The sequence below is a fragment of the Micropterus salmoides genome, unplaced genomic scaffold (assembly GCF_014851395.1).
Source record: "Micropterus salmoides isolate LMB-PRFRI ecotype aquatic unplaced genomic scaffold, ASM1485139v1 Ms_hic_scaffold_16, whole genome shotgun sequence".
In the NCBI taxonomy this organism is placed as follows: domain Eukaryota; kingdom Metazoa; phylum Chordata; class Actinopteri; order Centrarchiformes; family Centrarchidae; genus Micropterus; species Micropterus salmoides.
The window spans coordinates 16,804,202-16,820,979 of NW_024040707.1; the positions used below are offsets into that span (position 1 = coordinate 16,804,202).

The 16,778-nt window shown below is 40.3% G+C and overlaps 1 protein-coding gene across 2 annotated transcripts in view; it reads right to left on the reverse strand.

Annotated features, from left to right (window-relative positions):
- The window catches only part of cacna2d3a (calcium channel, voltage-dependent, alpha 2/delta subunit 3a), a 131,444-nt gene that overhangs the window by 77,243 nt on the left and 37,423 nt on the right, over positions 1-16,778 (reverse strand). For both annotated transcript variants that reach the window (XM_038723463.1, XM_038723464.1), the window contains exon 5: positions 1,725-1,887. In XM_038723463.1, the coding sequence (XP_038579391.1) occupies positions 1,725-1,887 (163 nt within the window). The remainder of the gene's footprint in view (positions 1-1,724; positions 1,888-16,778) is intronic.

The window sequence follows — 16,778 nt, forward strand, 5'->3', positions numbered from 1 at the left end:
ATGTGAACACTCCATCTCAGAGAGCATAAAGGGAAGTGTAGGGACATTAGAGTGTATCGACCTGCTGTAAATGTGTGCATGGCTTCAATGCATCTATTGTACATGTTCCGTCATGTAGCCTCATAAAGTATGATGGTGTGAGGTTGTGTTTTGGTTGTGAGTTTGGAAGATAGATGTTTGACGTGGTGTGTTCCTCCTGCGATTAATCTCCGGGGGCATGCAGCTCATTGCTATTATGGACTTAACCTCTAATTCATCATAGCTGCCAGCAAACCATTTATGAAGTGTACAGGGCATGGCTTTTTAGCAGCATAAAAAACAGGTTCAGCAGTGACACTGCTGCCTCTCCTCTCCCTTCCAAAAGCTAGCTATCCTCCAGGCAGTCAAATGACACAAAGTTGCTGTGATGTAGACACAGTGCACAGTTAAAATGTTATGGATGAAAGATAAATTTGTTACAAATTAATAAAACCACTCACCACTCTGAAACTCTTGCTCCAGTATAGGTTGCTAAGATGGTCCGGGAACGTTTACAGCTGAACTGAAGCCGTGTTAACCGCTTTTCAGGACTCGCTCTACTCTGCTTCTGATTGAATAGTAGTAGTCCTTACCTAGGAACTGTGCATGTGCAACTCCCAACAAAGATTTTATACAAGTACTCACTCTGTAGCTAAAAATGAAGCTTTCAACACACAGGGGGAAAAGCGGAGCTGCAGCAATGTGCAGTATGACAAAAAATATTGTGTTTTTTGAAAATGAAACCATGTAAATCTGTTCTGGTACAACTCCTACATAAAATTGTGAGCCTGAAAATTAGCATAATATGACCTCCTTAAAGAATCGTTCACAAACAGTTTCCTTCCCCCAAGCCAAGCCTCATTCTCCTTTTCAGAACTGTAATACTTTGCTCACAAACGAGCTCCCTGCAGCCACAGCCTCTACATCCAGGTTATCACTACTAGTGAACAAAGCCTGCAGATCTGAAACTCTTAAAGCTTTGTGTGTGTGTGTGTGTGTGTGTGTGTGTGTGTCTGCGTCTATAATTCTACTCATTTGCCTGTGAATCAAATCAAAATTACTCTTCCTCTCCCTGTATCGGTCTGCCAGCCTCACTCCTAGCTCTTTCATTCAATTGCTTCGCATTTCATTCTCTCTCCTCCTGCCACTCTCCCTGGCCTTTTCTCTTTTTTCCACCTGACTGTAATTAATCTGTTGCTCAGACCTTCCATCAGTCTGACTTAACCTACTTTCTTTCTCATTTACTTTCTCCTTCTTTTCCTCTCTCTCTCCATATAATTTCTTTGCCTCTGGTAGCTGGGTTAAGCCGACATGACATTCACTCTGTCCACTGAGCATTGTACAAGGCCATGACTTCATTGGTTGGACTTGAGTGGATGGTAAATTAGCAGAATGTCTGTTTATTTAACTAATTAAGTCAGTGTGTGGTAGGGATGATCCAAAGAGTTACAGTTAATAAACTCAAATCCTCCTTCAGATACAGGCCTACATCCATGTCCACCAGCACACAAAGTGGCTGTCATACTGATCGCTGTTCATTTTTAGATTAGGGTTTCAACTGTCCAAATTATCATACAATTCAGCAAGAAAATCAGTTCCTAAGAGGCTAAGGTGTACGTGATCTTTTTATAGTGATCAGATTTTACTCACGCTTGCATTTTTGAAACTATTATTGGAGGTGCCTTTGTACATTTATTTGAACATACCTTTGTTGTACATGTTGGTGGGCACCTGGACCACGCTGAGACTGAGGTTGACTGACAGGTTGTTAAAGTGGTCATTGGGTTGCAGGATAAATTCTCCTCCCAGCTCCACGCTGTTCCCCTCGTCATCAACCTCATTGATCAACACTGCATTAAAGTATTCATACTGGGGATCAGAAGACATAGATGAAGAGAATGAGACAGAAAGAGAGACAGTTATGAGATTTTATACACAATTAAATGAGTTTTCTGAATCTTTTATTCAGAATCATGTATGCTGAATAGTGTTATCTCTGTATAGAATGATGGAGATCACTTAAGTGCTGAGTCAGACAGTAGCTTGCGTACTGAGGTAACCTGAATCCTTATATCATCCCAGATGTGCATGTTGTTTCAGTGGAAAGTTGCTGAGTTTACAAATCTCTCGTCAGATTGAACACTCCCTTCCAAGCGAGATGGTGTATGTGGTGTTCTGCCTCCACTGTATTTTTAGTACTGCGCATACTGGGGAGACTATTAATAAATCATAGTGTTAGATAAATATAGAGCACATGGCTCCCTGCATCCCAAAAGCTCTGAAGTCTGAGAGAGACACAGCCTGCGAAGGCTATAGCCAAAACAGAATCCATGACAACAAAGAGATAAAGACACTCAAGCAAGTGAAAAGAAAAGTTGACATTTTAGAATTTAAACCCAAAGGCATGCATATTTTGTATGTTTTCATGTAAACAAACTACACGTACAGAGGCAGAAAAAACTATACATTGAATTATGTAAATTCAAGCTGAGGACAGGGAACTTATGGTGACTTTTTAAGGTGTCGTATATCTTTATTATCTATCTGGAATTTAGTCTTGAAAAGACAGGCTCCTGTTGTGGTCACAGTGCACTATTGCGGAAGCACAGGTGCAGTGACTCATTTCTACTAACCTGGCCTATAAAAACTGTGTGTACCAAAAGTCACAAGTGAAGTCTTTTTTTGAAGCATTTTCAACTTATCTAGAAGTATTCTTTTCTCATTTAAAACAAATTTTACTTTGATGAAAACTGAATACAAGGGCTCAATTCACCACACTGAAATGTGCTTTAAACTGATAATATATACACAATTATTATCAACAAACTTAATTTCAGTTATGTGGGTGATATGTGGGTACGATAACAAATGCTGTCATTGGCTGATGGAGAACAACCTTTATTCTATATTTAAATAAAATAATATTTTACTGTCAATAGCTAGGGAGTAGCAGTGGTTCAATCCCTTGACAAGGTGAATGGTGGCGATCGCATGAGGCCATATTGATTTCTCTTGTAATGACCAAGAGAATAGGTTTTGAAAAAGGCCTCTGAGGAGAATGAAATGCCATTCTCAAGAGTACAATTCAAAGCCTCAGTACATGTGTTATCATTCAGAGGTGAACATTCATTTTTAGAGACATGACAAGATTGCAGGTCCAAGTAAAGGGAGAATTGGTGCAGAGAAAACAGCATAGAGCAGACGTTTAAAAGTCATCATACCTTATCTATTCATCACCAAATCCTGACACAAGCCTAGAGACCTCAGCCAAAATTTACTGTCCTACCACTCATTTGGTGGACTCTTTCCTCTATATGCCCCGAGAAACGCTCACCCCACTACCCTACCTTCTCCATTGTAACAGCAGTAACCTTCATTTGGGCTAAATATTTCCAGCTCCTCCTGAGAAACACCATCATCCCCTCAGCCCAGTGCAAAACACAGATAAAGCCATCAATTAGGCTGGCAAACGCAGTGCCTATCGGTGTAATTAATCAGGCCTGATTAGGTTTATTAGCCTTTTATCAAGGGGAATGCTGCCATTTCAAGGTGAGGGAGCACAGTGTCTGCCTATATTTACCCTCTTCTCTTTCTCTACCCCTGTGCATGCAGACCTAAAATATGTTTTCAAAAGAACAACCTCTTAGCTTTTTTGTGCGAGGAGTAGCAATATAAAAACGAGCAGGCTGGGAAGGCCAAAGGGTACAAAGCCATTGTGAGATTCAACAGACAAACACATGGAAACCTTTCATAGAGCTCCAGTGTAGGACACCAATTTCACCAATGTCAGCATTTAGCTTTGTCAATACAAGACATTAGTATGCAACTCACTTTTGGGTCTTGACCCACCAATTGTGAAAATCTGGTCTACATTGACCTTTATGAAGTTTGGGATACCAGCCATTTTTATGGCACCTATTTCTTCAGTGCAACAGGGCGATCAGAATTCAAATCAGTCCACTTTGACAAGGACTTTTTGGTTTGTTTTGCTGTGTTGCTTTAGGGAACCAATTCAACCTTGTGCTTTTAAAGATAGAAAGAAAAAATAACCAAGAAAGTGAGAGGAAAATTTCAAACTCTCTCCAGTATTTCTACTTTATTTGTGTGACAGCTAAAGCAAAACAAACAATCAGGCTTAGGTTCGTGCTCACTAAATCCGATCCTGATCAGTTAATACCTAAATGCCTCGATATCTCCAATCCCAATTGTTGATACCGGGACATCCCTGTAGCTTTTTCCAAAATAAAAGTGCCTCACAATAATAGTATTTAGTATGAAATCAAGCAGGCTGGATAGTAACAAACAAAAAAAGCAACAAATTAGAGTTTACAAACATGTAAGACGTCCATAGCTGAACTATCTTTAGTTACACCATATAAAAGTGAAGACGAGGAGAGGAAGAAATGAGAGGAAAAATTAAACACATGAGAGCAAGAAGAGAGAGGAGTTGACAGGACAAAAGACAGATAATAGGCAAAAGACAGGACAGGACAGGACGATAAAATATAATATGATAGGATATAATACAATAAGGAAAAAAGACAAGGCAGAATAGAAAATGATAGAATGAGATTAGAATAGAATGACAAAAAGAAAAAGAAAAGACAGGATATTATACACTATGATACAAAATGTATCAAACAGCTGTATTAGCTTCATAGGTGACATATTTTGTTACTTTAAAGCACCTACAATCAATCTCTCTATATCAACAATGACCACTTGCATGTGAAAAGTGGTGGTCCTCAGCATTGCAGAGCATTATATCATCTCATTTTTTTGTTATTGTCCAAAAACTGAAATAAAAGGAGGGTGAGTGTTTGAGGTATATTATCCAGATACACGACTCCAAATGGATGCTAATGTTGCTCTGTATCAGCTGAAAGTGTAAATAGGCTTGTTTGCCATATCAACGTCACAGGGGTAAATATGCCAGTGCTGTTTTCACAGCTTTGTTTCACTGGGCTTAATATCTTATGCATCTTTTTGGTAATATTCTTGTTAGATAAAACAAGCCTGTTGAGGATTCCTAGATCTTGTCTACAGTACCATTTGATTCTTAAACAGTTGCCACTGACACAAGGGAGTGTTCCATGAAATAAAATGGTGAGGTTGCAGGAATGACAACCTTCAGGCAGTAGAAAACTCTGGCACAGTTTCTCGCTGCAGAGAATTGCTTACGTGTCCTATACACCCATCTTTTGCTTCCTCTGCACCTGACCTCTCTTCACCAGGCAACTGTATCTTTATTTCATGCCAAACAGGGCCAAGGTGTCTAGAGCCAGCCTCAATAACAACTGATTATCACCTTCACAAACTCTCCAGGTCTCTCTCAGCATGTTGTTCTCCATTCCAAACAAATTAATAAAAAACAAACATGCAAAGAATACATGAATGACAATCATGCACAACTTTGCTTTCAACTGAAAATGTGCCCCTTATGCTACACGAGCTGACAAGGACTCCAAACCACGTTTTGTTAAGAAAACACACGTGAAATGTGAAAAGGGAAATGCAAACCTTCACACGAAACAGCTGTTGTTTGTTATTATAAAGATACCAATTATAAAGACAAAGAATATGGGTGAAAGAATGGATTAGCACACGCAGGTAGCAGGGATTGTCTGAGCTACAGAGAGAGCTGGAGGTGAGTAAAAAGTGTTTTGCGGTAAAAAGTAGCTGCCTGCTCTACCAGCTGCCTTCTCTCATTGGCTGGATGTTGATGTCGAGTCGGCCGACTCCTCCAGATATTTGGCATGCTAGATATCTGGCAGACGTCGGCAATGTGTCAGGGAGCCTTTTTGATGCATCGTTGTGTAGTTCACACATAACGACTGGCGACCGCCTATTGACTGCTGATTTACCCCCGATCTATGCCTGACGGTCGCAGAGATCGCAGAGCGGCAAATCAGGCTAAAAATCGTGTAGCGTGAACTAGGCTTGTGGTCCTGTTCTTATCTTGGTGATTGCTCAATATTTGTTTATCACGTTAGTCCTTCTATATCTTTCCATGTAAATGGTGTAATGAGCTAAATGGAGCTACAGGGAGCAGTAGAAAGACTCAAGACATGAGTCAGATATCCTACATACTTATAAAAAGGTTCCAGCTTACCAACATTTGACTTCAGTCTAACATCGTGCATGCCAAAATTAGGATACTTAAAAAGTTTACACAAACGCACACGCTCACACGTGGTGCACAGAGGCAGAGCAAACTGTACCTGCAGCAGAAAAGGCCCCGTTGTGTCTTCACACTGCTCTCTTTCTGCCATTGTCTCGTTAGTACCTGTTCTATCATAGTCACTCTCAATTCCTCTGTCTCTCCCTCCCAACCTGATTCATCCCTTTCCTTTTCGGGCTCAGCCCGTTTCCTTCTATTTTTTGTTCCCTGGCACTGGTTCCTCATCAAGCTCCTCACCACCCTCTGTCTCTTTCCGGTATTTAATTCCAAGGGACTCTCTTATGCATACAGCTCTCATTGAGATTTGGCTACTATCAGCTCTATCTGTGAGACCATTGTTGCAACTGCCAGGCTGTCTCTCTGTGTAGTCTCCCTTTCTATCTTATTGTCTCTCCCAATCTCGCTGGCTGTTCTCCATTTTACCTCTCGGTCTGTACGATTGTATACTGAAGGTGGAATAATTTTTTTTTATATATTTCAATTCCTATATGAAAGCACTCTCCAGCAACTTCAGCGCTTTTGTTGTTGCAGACAATAGAATACCAAAGTTATGTGAAGTGTGTAAAAAAAAAACACACGCATACATGTACATTGGGCAGACACACATTGACACCAAAGTTTTACAATGGCAATGACCTTAAGATCCAATACAGAGAACAAAAGTTACTAATGACTCGATTCAGAGAAAACAATTTAAGTTGTGCAGATGTTCTGGTTGTAGTAAGTGTCTTGAAAGACAGTGAAAGAAAGGGCAAATACAAGAGAAAACTCCACCAGTGCCATTAGATGTTAAAAGTATAGAGAATATAAAGTCAGTAAAAAAAAGTAAACAAACAACGGTTAATGAGTCTGCTAATAGACTTATTTAAATTCACAGCATGTGGGCTTTAATTTTGATTAAAATGGCATCCATCGACTTTTGAGTTTCAATGGTGTGGGAGTGAGAGTGAGTGAACGGAGGCAGGGGCAAACCATGAGGGTGTATATGTGTGTGTGGGCATCTGTGCAAGTTCAATTGAGGCAGTGTGTGTACAGTAAGTGTGGGTGTATGTGTTGAGTAAGTCAATTATGCCATTCCAGCATTACAGTGAAGGAGCGCCCAGTGCCACTAATGCAGTCCCTGATCATGGTGTTAACAACCTGATCTTTAACGCTGCAGTGCATTACCCTGAGAGATCGCACATGTTCTCTCAGCACCCACTCACTCAGTGTGGTACAGTCAGAGATGGAGAGGATGAGGAGGGGTTGATAGAGGTAAACAGTGGAGCATACTGCAGTTCCCCATTTCAAAACATAAGCCCAAAGATTTAAAGTTTGACATATATTAGCACAGTAGACTAAGCAGATATATATAATTCTATCATTAACATGTCATCCTCTATCTGTTCTCTTTGGTTTCTGTCCTTTTTGCTTCCTGCATTCCTGTGGGTGAATTATTTTTAAATTCATTTATTTTTGTAACATTTACAGCTAAACAAAGTACTCCATGAGAAGACTTCAAAGACGAAGCTTATGGGTGATCCTACATTTTGCTACTAAATCACCAAACCTGAAATTAACCACTATTGGCTGTTTCCAGATCAAAAATAAATCATAAAGAGTTTTCTGCCTTTCTATGTCATCAACAACAATATATTTTGTTTGTTTGTTTTGGTTGTGGTCTGTGATATTGTGAAAACCTCACCTGGGGCTCTGAGAAATGGTAATGGACCACTGTCATTATTTTCTGACATTTTACAGAAAGATTATTCACTGAATCAAGAAAACAATCAATAGCTGCAGACCCTACAGTGTATAACACTACAGGATCCTTATCCATCTCTGCTGTGATGCTCTTCACATCAACCGCTTTCCACTGCATTTCTATTTGTTTTCTTCTCATTTAAATTAATTCTAATAATGTATTTATTTGAAATTGTCTTGTTTGAAGTTTTCTAAACAATATGTTAAATGTTAATGTATCTTTTATTTTTTAAATATTCCTTTAAAATATAAACGGTATGTAAAAAAACTGCCTCAGTAGGAATTATGCTATATAAATAAACGTGTTTCAGTGCTCCTGTGGACATGCACTACACTTGTTTCTATAGAAAGTCAGAATCTTTTTGTGAGTGAGACTTGTGTAAGAATGTATTACAAGGAGGCACACACACTCAATCCATCCATCCATCGTCAACCGCTTATCCTGCGTTGTGGGGGCTGGAGCCAATCCCAGCTGACATCGGGCGAAAGGCGGGGTACACCCTGGACAGGTCGCCAATCCATCGCAGAGCCACACATAAACACAGAAATGCCGGGGCAACCGGGGTTTGAACCCGCACACACTCAATGCTGACTTTAAATACTACTATTTCCCTGCAATCACTGAGTTGAGTGGCTGCCTTTTTAGCGGCAATTTTAAGCTGGTGCACAATGTAGCTGAGCATTGCCATTAATGTAACCTTCTGGAGTGTCACTCATTTATTGTATGTGTCATTTCTTTAAATTATAGCCTTAGTTGTAATGGGCAAAATTGTGGCTGCCAGTGACAAAAATGTGTGTAAAAGACACACTTACTCACACTGCATTAAAAGCGTACAGGAAAGAGTCCCTTTTGCCTTATAGAAGAGCACCTATGCAGCTTAGGATCCTCCAGTACGTGCACCCAGTCAAGCACATACAGTATTGTAAGTGTGTGACCCACATGCTCACATACAAATAAAAACACTCCTGTTGATTTTGATAAATACTTTGCTGCAAAAAGCACAACAGTGAGTCAACAGCCTCGGGGGGAAAAAAGAGAGCGAGCGAGACAGAGAGGAAACCAAAGCGGGGGGTTGACCATGACACTCCACCCTCTGGTGTTCACTTTTAACTCTCATCTCAACTTGGACTCTCCTCTTTTATTCACCCACCTCCGTACTCTCTTTCTTCACGGTTGGGAAATGGTATAGGGGGAGACACCATTCCCAGAGTGTGGAAATGGGACTGGAAACAACCAGGGGGCATGGCTACAGGTAATCAGTGAGTCAACAAGACAGCAGATTGAGTAAATAACTTGGAGGAACGGCCAAGTTGGAGTTCTTCTGATGTGCTTAAATGATGTGCTTTTTGCACGCACACACACACACACACACACACACACACACACACACACACACACACACAAAATCCATGTATATAGATATAATGCTCATTACACGCCTCAAATTCTGCAGGGTGGCAGTGTGTGTGTGTGTGTGTGTGTGTGTGTGTGTGTGTGAGAGAGAGGGAGAGAGACAAGAACAACATTATTATTAGTGTTATGAACTGTGTGATCTTTGCATAGTTTTATTTTTTATATTGAAAGTAATAACAAAACAAAAGCAGCTTGCATTCTATCTAAGCTAAGTGTTCTCTGTCCAAAGGAAATTAATAATTAATTTGATAACTTGGGTACAGAATCTCTGCAGACCTTCTCTAGACTCGACACTGAATTGTGGAGCGAGACTCCGGCAAGTAATGTCAAGTTTAGATTTAACTAACCTGCTCTCACCCAACATTTCAGTTTTCTTCTCAGACCTTCTGTGTGATATATATAAAATACGGGACAAACAGTGAGCTCTGACTATTATGTATGGGATGCACCAGGATGCACCATAACTCTTTGATGTTCAGGTTCAAATCCAGTTATCTGCCCACACTACGGTCGTTTTCTAAGAAGTGTTGGTTATCTGTAAAATTCAGATGGTTTTTCACTTTCCAAAGACTTTTTGCTCCAATTCTTATAGACAGTACATTCTATAATATAAGCATTGGTGCAATAAAATAATAATGGCAATATGGTTTCTTTTCGATCTGTCAGGTTTCTCTTTCTTCTGAAAATGATTCATGCTTTCAAATCAGCTTTCCAGAGGCTTGTCAACATCAGTGATTCGAGGTAACACCCTATCTCTCTGTAGGGAACCTTTTGAACTCATCTCTCTGAGATTATAGGTACCTCGAAATGCTTTGAGTCTGGAGCACACATTATGCGCGGTGTGTATGTGTGTGTGGCGCATTTGTGCATTATACGTTGCACAGTCAAGGCCAACTCTTGAATAAATGCCTTGAAAGTCCCATTGTCGCATCACTGGCCATGCATGCGACCGGATAGTGAAGCAGAGGATCCTCTGGATACAGAGGCACACACACTCAGGGCAAAATAATTTTTGCCAGTAATAAGAAGAGTAAATTGGCAAATCAACAAGAATGTGGCCACCTCTCTGCACCCTATGGTAATACCCTAGACAGGGGAGTATGAGAACAAAAGAGAGAGAGAAAAAGAAAGATTAAGCATTTCTCTCCCACTGCTCCCTCCAGACTGGGGCTACATTTTCAGTCAACATCAGGCTTGGCAATTGGCTGTTTGTCTCCAACCTCCAAGGAAGGATTTCATTGGCTGCAGAGGGCATGGGAGATTGCTCTCTGCTTTCCTATTTACAGTACATGAGCATTGCGGGTAAAAGAGCAAAGGAGGAAAATCGGCAGCAGATTACTGTGCCAATTTCACATGGAAGCAGAAGAGCTCTGGAAAGGATAGATAAGGAAATTCCTATCAAACCGCTGCCAGCCAAATATGTATCCAATAGCAAAAAAACACACAAACATTTTATAATAAACCCCGAATAGTGATGGAGGAGGTTTCACCCTACAGCGTAGATGTGGTATTTTTAGCACAGCTGGTGATAATTACCGTCTATTCACAATGTTCTGCGGTAAAAAGCACTATTAGAAATGCCACCATCAGAGCTGTAGACACGCACACATGCACAGGTGTACATGCCTATCAATATTCATGCATGTAAACGGTAACAAAAAAGGCTACAGCAGTTTGTGATTACAACTAAAGAACGCTCACCCATTTCATGATATGCAAAGGCAATTCAAAATACAATTAGCAAGGAAGAATTAATAGCTGCGACGACATCTGCCAAGAGGTACTGAAAAACCTGCTTAACTTAGGGACAAATACCAACACACACACACATGCATAGCCAGGCAAAGACAATCTGTTATTATTACAATGTTGACCAGGCTGGTGAAGCAGGGATTAAATTGTGACAGATGTTGGAGAACGACGCAGAACCTCCCTTTCTGAAACAGCTTTAAAAAATTATTTCTGTCACTCCTTTATTTCCCATTGACATGTTGCCTGTTAATTGCTTAAGTCTGCATAACTTTACCAGTCCGTCAGTCTGACCCTAAGCAGGCCAAACTCATTTCAGTGGATCAGCAGGGTTGCAATGGCAACAGCACAGGTGGTCAAAACGAGGGGGGAGAGGATGATGACGAAGATGGCGAGTACACTAGAAGTTGATGGCAGTAGCATTGGTTTTGTAAAACTTGAAAAAGGTAGGCATATATATTTTCTTACCATTCTGTGCTGTTAATGGCATACTGATGGTTTGTTGAGTGGTAATGCATAGTGTGACTATAGTTATGATGATGATGATTTCTTTATTATTAAGTCTTGAATATTTTGTCATGTTATTACTGAAACAACCACAATTAAGGAAGTGTGCATTTGTGCTGTATGCTAATATGGCTAACAGAAAATGTCCATAATGTTAATCTCCGATTAAAGTAGATGCAAATGCCATCAACCATCTTCCGGGTACATATAATTGTCATAATCATGTTTCTCCTGCTTTTTCCCTATCTCCTTCCTTGTTTTATTTCCCTCCCTCTTCTTACTTTTGCTAATTTCCCACTCCCACATTTTTTTACATACTTCATACATAATACTGAAGGTATGCTGGTATACTATATCTTCTTGTTTAGAGGTATTTTGGCTTGTTAACGGTATCTCACTCTGTGCTAGGCCTTGTGAAACTCTACATTACACTATAGACTCTCTATCAGCCATTATCAGCTCTGTACCGTAGCTGTGTCATTAAAGCCGAAACAAAGGGACACTCACTTTGCTGGGTTCATTTCATCGCCGCCAAGTAATTACTGGCATAAAGCACTGCTGTGAGCCCACACAGTGTTACTGCCCCTAAGCAGCATATGAAAACACAAAGACACACAGACAAACGTCCACAAGTGACACATACATGCAGATGCCAAACCACATGTCCACAAGAACATGCAAAATTGCCTTCATAAATAAATACTTGACAGACACAAGTACATGTCTATGAAGACAGTTTTGTAACATGAAAATTTGTCTTTGTGCATCAGCAACACACAAAAGTACAGATAACGTAAGATACATCAAAACATACAGAATTTACTCCTGTATAAAACCTGTGCAGGGAACCATATGTATATGTGTGTGTGTGTGTGTGTGTGTGTGTGTGTGTGGGTGTACTCCACTTGCATTGGCAGTTTTGCAACAAGCTAAATCTCACATTTTACTCTTCAGTTGTTTTATTATAGTGTGTGTGTGTGTGTGTTAAAGTATCAATCTTGAAGATTTTCACAGCAAAGTAACCAGCTCCTTTCACTTTCGCTGTTCGAAGAAGAAGTCAGATCACAGTTGCTTCACAGAATGATGGAAAAAGGTCAATTATTGCCTGACTTCTTTATTTATATGACAATAGTTTGTTTTGTTGTCCCCTAGAATTCTGTGGCCTGTAGTATTAAACCACACCAGTGACTACAGGTGTCGCCAAATCAACCAGGACTGAAAGAACTGCCACTTTATTTAGCATGATGTTTCTTTAACGTGGGTTGCAAGTCTATACTCGTCCCCGACCAACAATAGTTGGAAATTGGCTAACGCACACACACAGACACCACACACCACACACACACAAATATTTTTGTGATGAAATATTATAATTTTCTTATTGGCTAATCTCTGGTATACCTGTTGCTTCAGTTGATGATTTACAATTTCCAGAATGGTGTTCAAACCCAGAGTGAACTTGCTGCAATCAGCTGTGGGTGATTGTGAAGAGGGAACAAATATGATTGTCAGAGAGTAGAATGAGAGACAATTTAAAAAATAAAGAAAATCACCCTCTCAAAACATAACACTGTGTGACTGCATTGCATTATGGTCTAAATTTAGATCTCTTACTTGTCAGTGTAAAATTCTAGACAGAAGCACTTCTGAAACTGTATGTCAAGTACAGTAGCTTAATTTTGTCCTACCTCAAACAACAATATAGCTGCACTAAATGTGATTAAAATATGTCATTGTGATAGTCCTGTCACTAATAATTATTTTCAATTAACCAGCTAATTATTGAGTTGATATATTGATTACATTTATCTGACACTTTTATCCAAAGCAACTTATAATTGCTTTATATGTCAGAGGTCGCACGCCTCTGGAGCAACTAGGGATTAAGTGTCTTGCTCAGGGACACACTGGGGAATTGAACCCGGGTCTCTCACACTAAAGGCATGGATCTTATCCACTGCACCATCACCACACCATTAATTGTTTGGTCTTAAAATGTCACAAAATTTTGAAAAATAACGATAAACTTTCCCCAGGCCCAAGGTGGCGTCTTCAGCTGTCTTCTTTTGTACAATCAATAAAATGGAAAAAAGCAGCGTATCGTCACTTGCTGTAAACTAGGAATATTTGGAAGTTTCGCGGGGGGGGGGGGGGGGGGGGGGGGGGGGGTGAAACAAAAAGAAGAAAGGAAAGGGGTACAATGAGAGGAAGAATCAGAGCTGAACAGCAGTCAGTGGTTAAATTTAGTAATTGATCCTCCTTAATGGCCCATGACAGCCGAAAACCACAGTGCATTCACGGTAATGCCTTAAAGAGCTGACAGAGTAAACACATACTCACCGCCACAGGCAGAGTCACAAGCACACATAACACACACGCCACAGACTTTATAAGAAGTTTAGCAGCAAATACTCCCAAGTCGGCTTAGCATCATATTTCCGCTTTAAAACTCAAGTTTCTGCTGTTGCACCTCCTACTTCAATAAACTCTGTTCTGAGATGTGCATGATGTGCAGCAAACTCAGGCGAAAAAAGGGAAGTGCACTCAGCCTCTTTCTCTCTCTCTCTCTCACACACACACACACACACACACACACACACACACACACACACATAATACAAAGCAGCACTCTAAAAATTAAAGCTGCTCAAATGGATTTGAGGCAGAACCATGAGAGCAGAGGCTGGGTTTGGGGGTGTGTATGCAAATATGATTAGCTGACTGTATTTTCCCCAAGTCTGCAGAACTGACGTGAAACTCGCAGGGACTAGTTTGACACTAATGTGTCAAGCTTTTTAAGTAGGAATATGACAGTGACCAAATACCTTAAATAATTCACAATTTAGGAGTAATATTCTGGCTTACAAAAACATAAAGGTGCGTTCACACCGAAAGCGAATCCAGCATTTTGGGCGGCTTGATATACAAATGACATACAAATTCAATGGAAAGACGCAAATTTGCTCCGGGCGGCGCGAATGAGGCGTTTGTCGCACAATTCGCTGGTTCGCGCGATTTAAAATTTTTCAGCTTGGGCGAGAAATTCTCTTGACACGATGTTGCAAAAGCCTATCAGTGGTGTGATTGTCCGAACGTCACCGGTGGCTTCGGAGCGTTGTTTGGAGAGGACCAGGCAAGCGGTGTAATGACAATCCACTGGCCGACGGGGAGCTGCTAAAGAACGGGGAAGTGGACGGGGAGTAGCGCTGCAGCTTTCGGACAAATAAACACCCATAGTGGGTCTGGATTCTGCTCTGACAACTAAGCCGTTTACCTGCAGGAGGAGATTAGTGTTAACTGGTTTAATTAAATTAGCTTTTTACTTTAGTTTTTGGAATTACAACTTTATTTATCTTCACTCGCGCTTCTTAGCAGCTAGCTTCCTTGCACATCCGGTTCCACTGTTGTTGTTAGCGTCGGATGGCACCAGAGTTCTGCCGGACTACTACTTCATTTTTCTATAAAAAACAAAGCTGGACATTACTTGGAGAAAAGAAACTACCTGGTGAGTTTAGAAAATGTGTGTCTGTAACTTTATTCCAGCTGTTGTTTACTTTACTGTGAACAGGTTAGCATAGCATAGCCCTGAGCGATCCGAACTCCATTCAGAAAACACTTATTTTAAAAGTTGTCGTCCTGCTGACTTGCTGACATACCTCACAAAGCATGAATTCATGTGTCTAACAAAACGGCATCATATTGTAGTTATTTCGGCATCAGTTTGATCCGTTTATTGCAACTAAATCACGGAAAAGGGTTTACTTTGGGTTCATATAGCTGTAGTATCCACGGGCTGTGTTTATTCGCTTAAAACGGATTGTGTGTGAACACTCAAAATGTCCAGCGGTCAAACTTGCGCGAGTAAAGCGAGGCGAATATTAAATTTGCTTTCGGTGTGAACGCAGCTTTAGGGTTCACCCCTGACAAAATATCTTCATTCTTAATGTTTAACTTAAATTACACATCTGCAGGTGCAATCATGATGCACTAACTAAGCAGTAGATTTGTTCATCTTAGATTGATTTGGTGTACAATGCTCCTGGGAACCCCCCTAAATGTTAACCTCATATGAGGGGGTAGTGTAGTAGTAGGAGTCAAACATAACCTGACAGACGTGAAAAATTTGAGTGAGTCAAGTTCATATTTAAATATTTATATATTTTCACATGCATCCTTTGGGTTACAGTGAGGTTGGGGATTATGTGTCTACCACTTATGTTTTAATATTTACAGTTACGAGAAGAGTTACGTCATCGTCATGGCTGACAATGTATAGCAGTCTAGACTAAGACTGTGAACAGTGTACAAGCATCTTTTTTTCCAATCGTATATTAATAATAAACATAGTTAAAACAGACAAAAATGAAACAATTTAACTACCTAGCCTACTTAACCATAGAAGAAGCACAAAAAGCAAGGACAAATGAACAAATGAACAAAATCTGAACAAGTCCGCAAAATCAGGCAGGCAAAACGCTCTTATTCTGAAATGCTCCATGTGGATGTAGCCGTGCAGAGAGTGGAACAGAACGGGCTCACAGAGAGCTGTTCTCCGTAGTTGAAGCACACAGAATAACAAACTAACAACATGTAAACAACGTAGGGCAGCTAAACACTCCGCTGCTGAAACACTTCAGTGTGAGTTGACGCCAGACAAAATCACGGCAGAGACGTTGCCTGTGTCTATTTGACTGACGCCATTATCCCATGTTTTCCTCTAGTTTTTTTGTTGTTGTAAAATATACCCATATGCCCTATGCCCGCTCTGATGTGTATGTAGGATGGTAACAGGAGGCAGATGGCGCTTGTGATTGGTTAGCAAGTCTGTCACACAAGGATGACAATGGAATGAATTTGTAACTGCATGAATGTTTAAAACGGGTCAGATGAGCTGTATAATTACCCTCCATTTTATTTGCGGTCTTCACAATTAGTTAATCGCGTTCTTTCAAATCACAATTTCGATTTGAAAATGATTAATCATTCAGCCCTAATCTCCATAATGCCAAAAATGATATATTATAAACTTTCATCTTCAAATCTAGCTAGTGATGTCTGGCTATGTTTGTTCTCAGGTCTTTCTTGCAAAATTGAACTTGATCTTGAGCCCTCCCTACCAGACTAACTCAGTGACTTCTATGCACGTTTTGAAGTAAGCAAGAAACT